Genomic DNA, 14,081 nt, shown 5'->3' with positions numbered 1-14,081 from the left:
GGTTGACGTTTTTGCTGACACATAGCTGTGATGGCCGAGTGGTTAAGGCGTTGGACTCGAAATCCAATGGGGTTTCCCCGCGCAGGTTCAAATCCTGCTCACAGCGTTCGGGTCCTCCACCGGACAGGTGAAGTATTGCAAAGTCAACCTTTAATGTCGGAGATCAATGAAAAAGAAGCGGCATTTAAAAAAAGCGTCTGTATTATTATTATCTGTATTCTCTGTAACAACATTAATTAAAAGTCCTGCGGGTGATTCTCACAATTGTGGAGCTTACGCCAGTATGGCTATCGTGAGCAGACGTTTAGTTTGTGACCTTATTCTTGCTATGAAATCACGCGAGATTACAAGGAGAGTTAAGAACAGGTGGGCCACTAATTGACTCTCCCAAGCTATTTGAGCGGAGGTTTTCGCTCTGGTTGCTTTATTTCATTTTAGCCTTTACACTGAATATGTGAAGTTTCCGAAAAAGATTTACATTTTAAATTGTTTTTGTTCGTGTTTTCTCAAAGTGTACAAAGGATGACTGTAAACACCAACCAGGTGAGTACAATCAAACACCCTAAGTCCCTTAGTCCTATACTTTTACCGAAACTCCAAGTGTTTTTTATGCTCATTTGGCATTTAAACGCGAAAGAAATGAAAACACTTCTTTCACCATGGCTTTCACACCAACTTGGCTTTCCAACGCTCTTCTGTCTCTTTTGCAGAAAGCACCCAGTGCAGCTGCCAGGCTGGCGAATCTGCCCGTCGTTCGTTCGGCTTGTGCCAGACTATCGGTCTTGTACACGGGCACAAAATCCAGGCATCCCGGCCTGAAGTCTGCGTGTGAAGTGCTGGAGAGCAGCGTGACAGCTGTCGGCAGAGCAGCCTGTTACAGAGCGTCACCTGTCATTGTTAAACTGGAGCCCCAGAGTAAGTAGCTACTGTTAGGGCTCTTCCATAAAGATGTAGGAAATGACATTAGAGCATCTGGTTTTCTCCATCTTTCAACTACCTTAATCTGTACAGAAAATGGTGTAAACACCCAGATCCTTCTGCAATGCAAAGGGTTTTTGTGAACATTTTAAAAGTTTTATTCGGATTTTCTCGCACAACGAGCTGTCTAAAGTCGGGATTGGAGTTGGAGAAATTTTAACCAGCACTCACTGCCACTTTATTAAGTACTGCTGTGGCCCAGCTGCTTCAAGGTCCAAGGTAGTGTATTTCAGATGATCGTTTGCATATTTTGATTGTAACAAGCGGTTATTTGTGTTACTGTCCTCTTCCTGTGGCATTAACAAGGCATTTTCATCCAGAGTTTTCTTTTTTCTATTCACTGTTGTGTGGGGAAAAAATCCCAGTAGTTCAGCAGTTTCTGAAATACTCAGACCAGCCCGCCAGGCACTACCATCATGCCATGTTCAAAGTAATTTCAATCATCTCTTGTGCTGGGTTTGAACTTCAGCAGATCGTACTGACATCCCTACATGCTTGAATTTGTTTTGCTGCCATGTTGGGCAGCAAAACAAATCAATCAATAAAGATTGATTAATTAGGTATTTGTTTACAAGCAGTTGAACAAGTTAACCTGACAGATTGCAGCATCAGGATACAATGCATTACATTAGAGATGAGACTGAAATGACATTTTTCATTGACCATCAGGTCAAAGTTGCTTTCTGGATAAACACCAACACTGTTCATGGGTATGTTTCAGTTTCCTATGCAAATGATGTTGCCTGCAAGAGTCTCGACTGGCTGGAGGCTTCATTCTCTGTAATTGTGTCATCCACAGAACAGGTAACATTTCCTTTCCTCGTTTAAGTCCTTATAACTCACAACAGGTCTATAAAGTCTGGATTAATAAATAAAATATTTTATGTTGCGATTTAATGTTCTTTGCTCAGATTGTTATCCCTGCCAAAACCAAAATGAATGAGATTCAGGCTGGGATGAGCATTGCAGCCAATCAAACCATTGACTGGGTGATGAGGAGGATGAATGATGGCATTAACCGATCACCTCTGAAGACGGTCGTTGGTATGACAACTGTGGGACTGGACACAGCTCTGAGCTTGTCAGAGGCTCTGGTGGACCAAATGCTTCCCCCAACACAAGAAGGTAACCTAAAATTCATTTATTAGCTTTCTATGTGATTTTTGCCATTTGGTTCAATTTAGATGCCTTTCTTTTCTTTGTATCTCTAGAAGAAGCTCGCTTGATGCAAGGTTTTGAAGTGGTCATGCTCAGGGGCCATTACCCTGAGCGACTGTGCTCACTCACTGCTAAAATGTGTAGAAGGCTTTACCATGAAGCTGGGTCCAAGATTCAAGCTGTTCAGGTGTGCTGTGAGCTGTTCTTGATGTGTTTAGCACAGAAAATGCATATAAAACATTAACCCAAGTATCTGTACCTCCCACTCTGCATGTATGTTTTTACTTCCCAATGTCTCCAAAGTGCTTGCTCGTAGGGGGTTGTCTGATTGTTAGGGTTTTCTCTCTATTATTGTAGGGCCTCTACCTTACAATATAAAGTGCCTTGAGGCGACTGTTATTGTGATGTGGCTCTGTACAAATAAAATCTAATTGAACTTGTTGAAATTTGTTTCTTACTCAGGAGGTAATGAGGAGTTCACCTGGGCCTTCAGCTCTGGTTCAGAACTTGCAGACCAGCTGGCTGAGTGTCCAACGGCTGCCTCAGTACCTGCAGAATCAGGCGTTCTCTGGGTTTTTCTTCGTCATTCAGATGTACAACTTAAACTCCTTGCCAACCCAGAAGAAGCAATCTAATCAAGGCAGAGGTTATCTTCGTACCTCCATGCCTCAAAGGGGTGTAGCCCAGAAGGGGAGGGCTACCAAGAGGTCTGGATTTGACAGCTAATGTAACATTAAGTAATGCATGCGTCATTGATGTCATTTACTGTAACTTTTTGATATATGTGAGCTGAATTTGTCATCTTACTGGTCTAAAATAAATATCTGAAGATTCATAGACTTTGATCTTGTCCTTTCAGTTGGATAGCTGCTCTGCAAACAATCACTGTGGCAGCTTCTCCAGCTAAGCTTATAAATGACTCTGTTCTTGGCATTTAATGTGCTTATAAACTAAGGCACCTTAATTGGCACAGACTGAGACCATAATTAACTGGAGGACATCCTCCCAAAGCCCTGTTCATACAAACCAGCTGACTACCAATTTGGGAGGCAGTCGGATATATTTCTAATCTTTCCAACTTTCTTGCTGAGTAAAGACAATAATAGTAAAAGGAAGCTGAAGTTTGTTATTATGGCTGCACGCAATAGTCCTTATATACTCATGTAGTCTGTTATTTCTGCTGCTGTTCTGTCTGGTAGCAGTCTTTGGGTTTCAGTAGGGATGCATCCATAGACTGGCACACTTGATTTAGCCCATATCTGACAATTCCAGCTTTTTTTTTTTTTTTTTCTTCTTTTTTTCCTTTTTTTAAAAAGCAAGTTATGACACTTGCTGTGTCACTTCATTTTCTCTTGTGCAATTTTTTTTTTTTTTTTTTTTTTTAAAAACAAATAGCTGGCGACCCTCCCCCCTTTCTCAAAACATACTGAAGTTTCATTTTCTTTGTAGTTTTGATGATCACCAAAATCTGAAATGTTTTGACAGGGTGTAACTTTTACTGATGGAGACATACTAACCTCATTTGACTATATTGAAAAGCTTTCCTTCACATACACTGAATAAAACCAGACTCCAGAAAAGAGTGTCTCCTGCAGAGCCAGTGAAAATGTGGGACAGTTGGTAAGGAATATGAATTGTGTGCAGAACACACCATCGCAGCATGTGCAAATGTACTAAGCCAGGCATAGACATTAAATCTGTTGTCTATGCCTATACTCATTAAAGAGATGTAAAATAAACTACACACTAAAAGTGATTGTGAGCAACAATAATGATACAGTTGTTGTTTACTGACACCTCTCAGCATTTGGCTGATTGTTTTTTGTTTTTTTTTCTGTCCCTCTCTGCTACACATTTACTTTTTATCTGGTCTGCGTGTCTGATAATACTGCTTTCCTGTCAAAAGAGAAGGGCTACATGGCTGCTTCTTTACTCGCCATGGAGACTGGAGAGGCAGGAAGTAGCCTGTGATGAGTCGTGCCAGGCTCAGGTCCTTTGGGGTGTGGAGAACCTTACATGTCACAGTGATGGCGTGAGCAATCTTTTGTTTGTGTCCACTGTAAAGGTGGTAACACAGAGAGAGACAAAAAGCAGTTTTAATAGAAGGTGAAGAAGGCCAGCTCTCCCCCTACACCCATAGAAGAGTTTAGTGAGAGGGGGATGTTAGCCAAGCACATGTCCATTATGGACAGTACCGCTCACCCACTGCATGAAACTGTAGAGCAGGGGTGGGCAACTCCAGGCCTCAAGAGCCAGTATCCTGCAGGTTTTAGATGTCCTTGAACCAACACAGCTGATTTAAATGGCTAAATTAGCTCCTCAACATGTCCTGAAGTTCTCCAGAGGCCTGGTAACGAACTAATCATGTGATTCAGGTGTGTTGACCCAAGGTGAGATCTAAAACCTGCAGGACACCGGCCCTCGAGGCCTGGAATTGCACACCCCTGCCATAGAGGCTGGGAGCAGCTCCTTCAGCATTACTGTCCTTCATCCAGACTGTATGTATGTATTATCAGTCCCACTGAACTTTATGTGCACAGAGAAAAAAAAATCATAACTGGAATTTCCCCAGTGAGAGATTAATAAAGTCTACATCAGGGCTGCCCAATCCCAGTCCTCGAGAGCTACTATCCTGCAGCTTTTAGATGCATCCCTACTCCAACACAGCTGAATCAAATGGTTTGATTACCTCTTCAGCATGCCATCATGTTTGGCAAAGGCCTGATAACAAGCCATTCATTTGATTCGGGTGTGTGGGAACAAGGATGCATCTAAAAGCTGCAGGACGGTAGCTCTCGAGGACCGGGATTGGGCACCCCTGGTCTACATCATGTCGTAAGTGACAATTTAGCACATGACCCAGTTTAATTATTGAAGAGGTTAAACTTTTTCTACCCAGCATGAAACAAAACATTACCGGCAGTAACATTACTTATTTTGATCCAGCTTGTTAAAACACAAGACAGCGTTGCAGACAGCCTAATTTCAATCCAGCCCCTACACACCTTTACCCTGTTTGCAGGCAGTCTCTAGTGGGGGTAGGGTATGAAGTAGTGATGTGTCCTGTGTGTCGAAGCTTCGAATCGTGCGTCGGGTAATCGCGGGGGCGTTTTTCTGAAGCGCGTATCGAGGCTTGCTTTGATTACGTAGGCAGTGACGTTCGAGGCCTCGCGGGCAGTCCGTACCACGTGACTGATTCAGGGACTGGTTCACCGGTTCGCGCCAGATTCGAAATAACATGGGCAGGAAAACAGCTGATTCCCCATCACACCGTGTTGTGGAATTGGATTACGTACGTGCTACATAGTTACTTGTGCATTTCTTCTTCGATGGAACCAGCAAGGAAGAGATGTTTTTTTTTTGTTTTGTTTTTTTTTTAAATTTTGTCTCTCCTAATAAAGTATGCACACAGTAATAAATATCACAAATGATAAACACCAAAATATAAATAAACAACACTACACATCCTATAATCTGATTTCTGTCTTTTAGTTTATTAAAAAGTGAAGCACCAAACACTAGTTTGTGTCATTATCCAGATGTACATAAGGTTTACACATCATTATAATCAAAGAGCCCGCTTCACTTGAATTGTCCACTTGATGGCGCAGTAGAGCAAATGAATCATCACAATGCTTCGAACCATGAGTCGACCAATTGGATGGAAAGCTTCAGTTCATCATGAGGCTTCATCTCACCATCACTAGTATGAAGCCCTCCACCACAGTGAGCCTGCATCAGTGTAAACTTTACCCACAGTCAATGAGGGTTCAGCACTGACACACACACTGCAGATATTCTGAAAATATTGTTTATTCATTTGAGATTCTTAAGTTTAAATATTTAAGATACACAATTCTTCCCCTGATTTACAGAATATGAGCTTTCAATATTCATTCAGATGTGTTCTAGTTCTAATTGTTTTTATTATTAGACAGTTTTTCTTATGTAACTTTTCAAGATGTTCAGTATCTTGAATATCTGAGAAAAATATTAGAGATTTGCAGACATTCAGAAGTAGGTTCTTCATTGCGAGGATCAAACAATGATGAAGGTTCTTCATTTGGAAGAACATCTGACATTGGCAGACTTGAAGATCTTATATATGTGGTTCTTTGCTACATCGGAAACTGTCTTGAGCAGCACTGGTGCAAAGTTTGCAATGTTGTTAAGTAGAATTTCTTGAGGATATTTCCCTCTGATTTCTGTCAGGATGCTCTGGACTATATCATCTCTGATGGAACGGAAGAAGACAGCCTGAAATTTCCATCACTGAGTTTTGGAGACGCAAAAGTGGCCTTGGTAACACTTTTTGGAGAGTATGCTCAAACTCTGGGAGGGCATGTTCAAGACCAGTGGGGTCAGGAGTAAATTTACTACCAGAAAAAGACAAATGGTAGTAATACTTTTTAAAACACCTAATGACCAAAATCAGGTCACTTAGGTACCTGCTTAACTTCAACTTAAAGTGGGTCACGAAATGGCCTCTGTGCGATGAAGTATTAAGTTCTAATAGTGACTAGCAGAAAACCACCACACTCACACTGAAAATAGGGTACACAAGATTTGGTTTACCTCCAAAGCAGACTAGAGGCAGAAGACATTTCTGTCCTGCAATCCAAGGCCCAAAGCCACCACATTCAGAACTGTTAGTCTCGTCAGGCCTCGTGTTGTTAGGGAGTGGGTTTCCACACCAGATCCTAGGACTTAAATTTCTCAAGCTCTTCCTCTTGAAGTTGAGAGCAATTTCCTCTCATTGATTACCTCCTTTTTTGTTTCGGGAGTTGTCAAGCAATGATGGTGCATTACTACCAACTGGCTTGGGGTGTGGACAATTCACTCACACCAAATAATACTTTTGCAGTACAGTATAATAGCAACCACTAAACTGAGGCTGTATCATGCACGACTGTAGACTCAGTGTTGACCAATTTCTAATTTCCACACAGTTCATTCATCAAACTTTAAGCATGGTAAACTCTTCTCCCCATAGTTGTCACACTGCTAAATCAAGGCCTTGATAGTTGTTTGATCTCCAGTGAGGGCAGTAACACAAATAACCACAGTGTTTGAGCTCCAGTGTCTACTTTTCTAAATTGTTCCATTTAAATTGTTTCGTACTTTCATATACTTTTGTTAGTACTTCTGTGTAGTTTCCTTGACTAAAAAACAAAACAGGTATTTATACATTTGACTTCCATATAGTCTAACTCAAGAGTTAAAACTCTTCAGGCCAGATTATCCACCACTAACTTAAATTTCTTGTTGCATCTGCATGCATGTAGGTACGCAAGGGACTGACAAAAATAGTCTAATGCGTCACTTCATAGGCAGATATCTGGAAGAGAAAATAAGTGACAACTGCACAACACCGTTTCAGCAAAACATGACTTTATTTGATTCCATTTTACTTCTGGCTGGACTCTGACTTGGATGTGGATGCCCTCAGAGAGGAAAGACGGCGCCTCTTGGCAATCTGTTCCTGGCGCTTCTCCTTGGCCTCCTGTTTACAACAAATGTGTGTCAATTTCCACATGTCCTACTTTATGTCTTTTTAACATTTCACCATCACATGCTCGAATGTTTTTCAGAGGCAAACCATAATCTGCTGAATGCCATTACAGCTATATCATGTAAGGCAACTCAAAATGATAACGATAAAAAACACAATCCTATACTTTAAATTTCAAGTGAATAAAGATTCAATCATAACTTAAAGTGTATTTAAGGAAATTTATTACAATATGTTGTTAAGGCACAATGTAGCTGATGTAATACAGCCACTCCAACACTAGTGGAAATATCACACCTGCCAGAAATTATTTGTCACATTATATTCATTGATCTAAACCACTAGAACATTATTTTGTGTTCAGCTACACGACAAAAGCAGAGTAGTGTGATCTTTGATGCTGGTTAAGGATAATAAAGGCCTAGATTAACGCATACCTTCATCCTCTTGGCCAGCAGCTTTGCGTACTCTGAGGCCTCCTCCTTGTTCTTCTGGGTGCGCTGTCTCTTCAGTGCAATGCGGCGGCGCTTGTGCTGCAGCACACGAGGAGTCACCAGTCTCTGGATCTTGGGAGCCTTAGTTCTGGGCTTCTTACCTACCAAAGCGAGAGGATTGAAAGAGTCAGTGCTGACACAGTTCAAGGTCAAGTGTGGTAATGAGAAAGAAGCTTAATGTACCTAATTTCTATGTCTGTACACACAACTCGTACTGTACTACCTCAAAGGAAGCACATTCCTTACTTTCCAACTGTACAAAAAACAGTAACTTTGATCTGTCTGCATGCTGGCACCCTGCATTAATCAAAGCCTTGCTGATGATTCATTACTAGGCAGAACACAATTCACACAAACAGCACACCTGGGACTTACCTGCAGTCTCCACTTCTGCTGAATCAAGTTTATTATCATAAAATTCATTTTTCATCTTGTTCCTGATCTCAGCTCTTTCACCCTAAATTTGAATAACCATGTGCTCATCAAGAAGACTATATTTAACGGCACTCTCTTTTTAGTGATGAGTTGAAATGGCTTTACCACAAACACAATCTTACAAGCACAGACATCACACAAACTCCAGAACAAACAAATGCTTACACAAGGAAATTAATGTTTATTACTTCTTTACATACACCGGTCAGAATCCATACAGAAACTTCCACAACTCAGTTTTAATCTGCCTCACGCTTATTACATACAACATGTCTATCTTCTTCATCTCACCAAGGTTGTGTTTACATAATGGAGTCCTAAAAAAAGTCTACAGATGCCCTCACTGGCAGATGAGCATCAAAGATCTGTTTTTATAACTATTCCCGCTCTTAAACTTCAAAAAAAGGAAGGAATTAAAAAGGACCTCCTACTGCACAACTGTCGAGTTTGTCCAGAGTTAAACCAACTCTACAAGAAAACAAGACATTGTACTGACCACCCTAGTTAAACCCCACCTCCATAAATTTTAGTCAAAAGACATTTATGTGGGACCTTAAGCCCACTTTTAGTTTATTCTGAATGCTACAGTAATCGCCAAAATAGACGTGCCGTTGCAATTTTCTGGAAAACCTTTAACATTCAAGATGTGCTCCATACTATCATTATCATTAGACTGGTCAATATTTACATACACAGTCAGCATTATAGTGCCACCTGCTGCTCTGGCATGCTTCTGACAGCGCTTTACATCATAATTTTCTTTCCACATGGAGGGAGACATTTCTCAAAATGAAAAAAGTGTCTTACCTTCTTTAGTCAGGGGTCTCCTCACAACATACTGCCTAACATCATCCTCCTTGGACAAGTTGAAGAGCTTGCGGATCTTGCTGGCCCTCTTGGGACCAAGGCGGCGAGGGACAGTGCTGTCGGTCAGCCCGGGAATGTCCTTCTCACCTGTGAGTAACAAAGACGAGGATGGTCAATCAAGTCTGAAGAATTCTTAAAAGTATTTCTAGCACCAACAGAACAGGATTGTAACAGTCCTAAATACTACGAGTGTCAAATGGCTGAACTTACTATCCAGTTCACCGTTTAACAAACTAATACTTGAAAAGCAGTGAAGCTTAGTTTTAACAGAACGAGAGAAAAGCCACAACAATTTGGGCAGTGTTGAGGCATAAAATGCTCAAAGTAAACACGTCAGATTTTCCTACCATGTACCAGAATTTGGGTGTCTTAGCAGTTACAGGAAGATATGAGGTTTTATCGAAATAAATGACAAATGATTTGTCCACCAATACAGAAGAACAGAGACAGCAAACCTTGTCAGTCAGATTATGGAAAACCCTCCTGGCCAAATTTAATGAAGCTTAATGTAGCATTGGTGAAAAAAAACAACCCACTTAAATTGAATTACTTTAAAATGATCACTTGAAGTTTATGCATTTGTTTAGTTTTGTCTTGTCTTCTGAGCATCACACCAAACCAAAAGTTAACTTATGACAGTTAAAGAGACTCAAATAGATAAAGCTTAAAATACTATATCTGTATATGTTCTCAGTCATCAAGGTCATGGTAGTCTAAGAAGCTTGGAAAGGAAGTGACAGGAGTTCTTTATGCTTCACCTCATCCAAGACACTTGTAATTCTGCATTTTAAGAACCCTCTTTAAGTCAAGTCGCTTTCTTTCCAAGCTTTAAAAATACAAGTTTCATTTTTACCATATTATTATGGCAGCAGTTAAAACAATGGGAGAGCATTGCAGTTCAACCATCCACTGTTACTAGGACTGGTCGCATCTGGTGAGCAGCTTCACAGTTACTCTGGCAACACACACTGTCCCCCCTTAATGAATACAGGAAAATCCAAAAGGGTCTGCTGGCGTGCCATCATGCATCATTTACACGTGACTCCAAAGAGATAATCAAAATTATGTGACATATAATGCGCGCACACTAAGCATGTTACCTTTCTTGATGATGACCAAGTTGAGAACGCTGAGGTTGGCATCAACAATGCAGCCACGCACAGACTTGCGCTTGCGTTCACCAGTCCTGCGGGTACGGTAGCAGGAGTGGCCCTTGCTGAGGAGCAGGCGCACACGGCCGGTGGTCAGCACACCTTGCTTCATGGGGAAACCCTGCTTGTCGTTTCCTCCGCTGATGCGCACTACATAGCCCTGCAAAAGCATAGATATGTTGCTTCACATCCTTTCTAGGAATTTCATTTCATTGCAAATCTGCCAGGATGATTAAGGTCAAATTCTCATTGACTACACAAGCAAACTACACTTTTGGCAGGGTCATATCTTGCTTTTCTTTCCACATAATCACTCACATATAATCCAAGTTATCTTCATTAAAAATTGAGGGAGCACAGCTGTTTCAATCAGCCATGGTTATATGGGCTGGTTGCATCTGAAAGCAGCTCCACTGTTCCTCTGGCAACACGCCGTCCCCCCTTAACGACTACGGGTCAGTCAGAAAGGGTCTGCTGGTGTGCCACGCCACGTATTTACCAAACGTCACACAAAAACTCACCTTCCACTCATCTCCCAGAGGGTCAGCAGACACCTCAGTGGCCATTCGCTTCTCATAGAAGGTACGCAGCTTTCGCTCATCATCAACTTCAAGCAGCTTCTGGCAGCCAGTAGCGGGAAATGAGATGTTCAGCTGAAAAAGAGGAGCAGTTACCACGTTACTGGATGTGCACACAGGTAACAGCGAGTCAAGGTGCATCTGCATGTTGCGAACTGAGCTGCTAAAGCTTTTAATTATTTTAATGTCGCTAAAAACAAAACAAACAAAAACATTGCTGACTAGAAGCAGCGGTTACCAACATCGTGAGCCTGTCTGACGTGAGGTAATGTTTGAATCAGGGGGTAGTTAGAAGGTGGCTCGGGGGCCTGTTAGCTTCTCTGCCGGCTCAAAGCTCAGAAAACTCCGGCTTTAACTATTTGACACAGCCGGCTCAGTTGGTAACATTATCACAGTGCAGGGGAGAGGACTCAAAGGTATAACTACGTTTCATTTGAGTAAAACGAGACTTAAACTGCACCCACATTTCGCTCAGAGTGCGGCCATGTTTCCACAGCGTTCTCCGACAAACTCGTCAGCTAGCTCCCATTTTCATAATCAAAGCTCATCCTGAGCGGCCGAGCCACCATTCCTGCTTTAAATCAGCCCGCATTAAAGTTTACATGGTCAGCTTTCACCATATCGTAATATTTAACAGAAAGCAACAACACGACGAGAAACACAGTTAAAGGATTACGTTACCTTCATTTTGCCAAACCGACCCTCCGACGGTCCGCCACGAAAAAGAGACCGGATATCCGCCTCGTGGTCTCACATAGACCTGAAATGCTATCGCGATAACTGGTTCGCTGAAAAATTTAGGGTTATTAAAATGTCATACTATTAACTTATGTTATACAAGAATTTATATGTTATACTATAAAGTATAATATATATATATATATATATATATATATATATATAACACATAAATGACAAAGAATAGAATATGTATTAATCCTAGTTACAGTGGAGGTGTTGTGGATTTAAAACAATCTGCATTGGGGATTATTATTGAGCCACGGAGCATGCGTCGGCCAGAGGGTGCTAGAGAGTGCATAAGGAGCTGAGATATTAAGATCATTCCCATCCCAGTCTGGTGAGAGATACATTCTTTGAATACTGGCCTAATCAGCTTCAAAATAAACACACTGTATCTCTTTGAAAAACACGTAGCCAGTTTGATAAAGGCTACCATAATTAACTGCTCACTTGTACAACACCCTTAGAAAAATACTGATAAAAATAGGCATTAAGCTATGTTAGCTGTTCATGCAGCTTCTGAACAAAGTTACTCATTTTTATTGTGCGATGACAGGCCTTTATTACCCTTTACTGAAAACTTGATATTATCAATTAATACAGCAAAGGTGTTTTTTTTTTTTTTTTTTTTAAAAGAAGTGCAATCTAAAGGCAAGTCAAGATAGTCCTCCACAATGTCAACACTCAATCCAGGGGGTCAGTGTTGACATTGTGGAGGACTATAAATACCTTGGAGTACACATTGACAATAAACTGGACTGGGCTAAAAACACCACAGCACTTTACAGGAAGGGCCAGAGTCGTCTCTATTTTTTGAGGCGACTGAGGTCCTTCAACATCTGCCAGAAAATGCTGAGGATTTTCTATGAGTCTGTTGTGGCCAGTGCGATCCTCTATGCTGTTGCATGCTGGGGGAGCAGGCTGAGGGTAGCAGATGCCAACAGACTCAATAAACTAATTCGTAAGGCCAGTACTGTTGTGGGGATGGAGCTGGACTCCCTCAAGGTGGTGTCGGAGAAGCGGATGCTGTCCAAGATAAAGACAATGTTGGATAACACCTCCCACCCACTCCATGACATGCTGGTCAGTCACAGGAGCTCGTTCAGTGAGAGACTGAGATTACCGAAAAGCACCACTGAACGACATAGGAAATCTTTCCTGCCTGTGGCTATCTCCCTGTACAACGCATCCACTTAACACACTGGTTACTGCTACAACTACACATGTTTCTTTTCCAGCTATTTATTAATGAGTGTGCACAATAATAGGGCTGTCCCACACAAAATTGAGCAGACAGAATAGACCAGGAGTGTCAAACATATTGCACAGAGGTTGGACAGGGCCTGCTAATTTACTCAGTCATAGCTTTTGATAGCTTGACTGAGTAAATTATGTGTGTACATTTTGGATTTGTAACTGTATTTAGATCAGTTTTAAAGTCTTACAAAGACATCACCCACCTTTCACACCAAATGTATAAAGTAATATTTATGTCATTTTTGTTAGTATTCTGTTATTTTTATTTATTTAACAGGGACAGCGCATATGAATGGACACTAGTAGATGAAAATACAACATGTAAACATTACATTTTAGCAAAACGTCTAATTTCCAGGCACATTACATAAAATTTACACAAAAAACATACAGATATAGAAAATATAGCATATCATGAAAACACTAGTTATTTTATTGTATTTTTTATTTTGTTTTTCTTACTTTGGTCTATTTTTAAAGAACAATAAAGCTGTGGATTTGGTTCAGTTTGGTATGGAAGCTTGTTGCTAATAAAAAACAAAACAGATAGAAATAAGTCAAAATTAAAAAAAATAGGAAAAAAAGGAAAGCTCGATTTGTTTATGGAAGGGAAAAGGGTAGAAATGTATTATTGTCATTCAGTATTCTCGAGAAAATCGAAATTTGGAGATCTTAACTGTAATTCTGTTTTAGAGACAGCAAAAACAAAAGAAAGAAAGAAAGAAAGAAAGAAAGAAAGAAAGAAAGAAAGAAAGAAAGAAAGAAAGAAAGGAAAAAGTATTCTTTGACTACTGCTGACTTGAACATACAAACTTTAAGTATCTCCCCCCACTACTCTTTTTTTTTAAATTACCGTGACAAAAATAAGTAAACTCTTCCTTCCTGACCTACGTTTGACCGAAGAAGGAAG

General features: G+C 40.8%; 2 protein-coding genes and 1 non-coding gene across 3 annotated transcripts; 2 read left to right on the top strand and 1 right to left on the bottom strand.

The window, feature by feature from the left end:
* Positions 1 to 24: 24 nt before the first annotated feature.
* trnas-cga (transfer RNA serine (anticodon CGA)) lies at positions 25 to 106 on the top strand. Its single transcript has one exon. It is a non-coding gene; the product is annotated as a tRNA-Ser (tRNA).
* Positions 107 to 382: 276 nt separating this feature from the next.
* LOC147327777 (perilipin-2-like) lies at positions 383 to 2,976 on the top strand. The gene is made up of 6 exons (XM_086295684.1): positions 383 to 543; positions 711 to 915; positions 1,700 to 1,782; positions 1,890 to 2,103; positions 2,190 to 2,323; positions 2,599 to 2,976. Exons 1-6 carry the CDS (start codon positions 523 to 525, stop codon positions 2,860 to 2,862), a joined length of 921 nt encoding a protein of 306 aa, XP_086151810.1. The 5' UTR covers positions 383 to 522; the 3' UTR covers positions 2,863 to 2,976.
* A 4,534-nt stretch (positions 2,977 to 7,510) lies between these two features.
* Positions 7,511 to 11,987, bottom strand: rps6 (ribosomal protein S6). Its single transcript, XM_086295677.1, has 6 exons — positions 11,855 to 11,987; positions 11,117 to 11,248; positions 10,545 to 10,755; positions 9,385 to 9,531; positions 8,086 to 8,243; positions 7,511 to 7,639 (listed from the first exon to the last, which is right to left on the bottom strand). The coding sequence occupies exons 1-6, from the start codon at positions 11,858 to 11,860 to the stop codon at positions 7,544 to 7,546; spliced, it is 750 nt and encodes a 249-aa protein (XP_086151803.1). The 5' UTR covers positions 11,861 to 11,987; the 3' UTR covers positions 7,511 to 7,543.
* Between the last annotated feature and the right edge of the window lie 2,094 nt (positions 11,988 to 14,081).

This window comes from Aulonocara sp. 'chitande type north' Nkhata Bay, linkage group LG6 (assembly GCF_057382095.1).
Source record: "Aulonocara sp. 'chitande type north' Nkhata Bay isolate Kocher_YH1m ecotype deep benthic linkage group LG6, A_spYH_male_GT1.1, whole genome shotgun sequence".
Lineage (NCBI taxonomy): Eukaryota > Metazoa > Chordata > Actinopteri > Cichliformes > Cichlidae > Aulonocara > Aulonocara sp. 'chitande type north' Nkhata Bay.
Note: the sequence above shows the minus strand (reverse complement) of the source record. Positions and strands in the feature narration are given on the sequence as shown.

Coding starts and splice junctions, on each gene's coding strand:
- LOC147327777 (XM_086295684.1), top strand. CDS start 523: ATGACTGTAAACACCAACCAG. Junction 544..710: donor TGACTGTAAACACCAACCAG/GTGAGTACAATC, acceptor TCTCTTTTGCAG/AAAGCACCCAGTGCAGCTGC. Junction 2,104..2,189: donor GCTTCCCCCAACACAAGAAG/GTAACCTAAAAT, acceptor TTGTATCTCTAG/AAGAAGCTCGCTTGATGCAA.
- rps6 (XM_086295677.1), bottom strand. Junction 9,532..10,544: donor CTTGGTCATCATCAAGAAAG/GTAACATGCTTA, acceptor TGTTACTCACAG/GTGAGAAGGACATTCCCGGG. Junction 7,640..8,085: donor TGCTGGCCAAGAGGATGAAG/GTATGCGTTAAT, acceptor TGTTGTAAACAG/GAGGCCAAGGAGAAGCGCCA.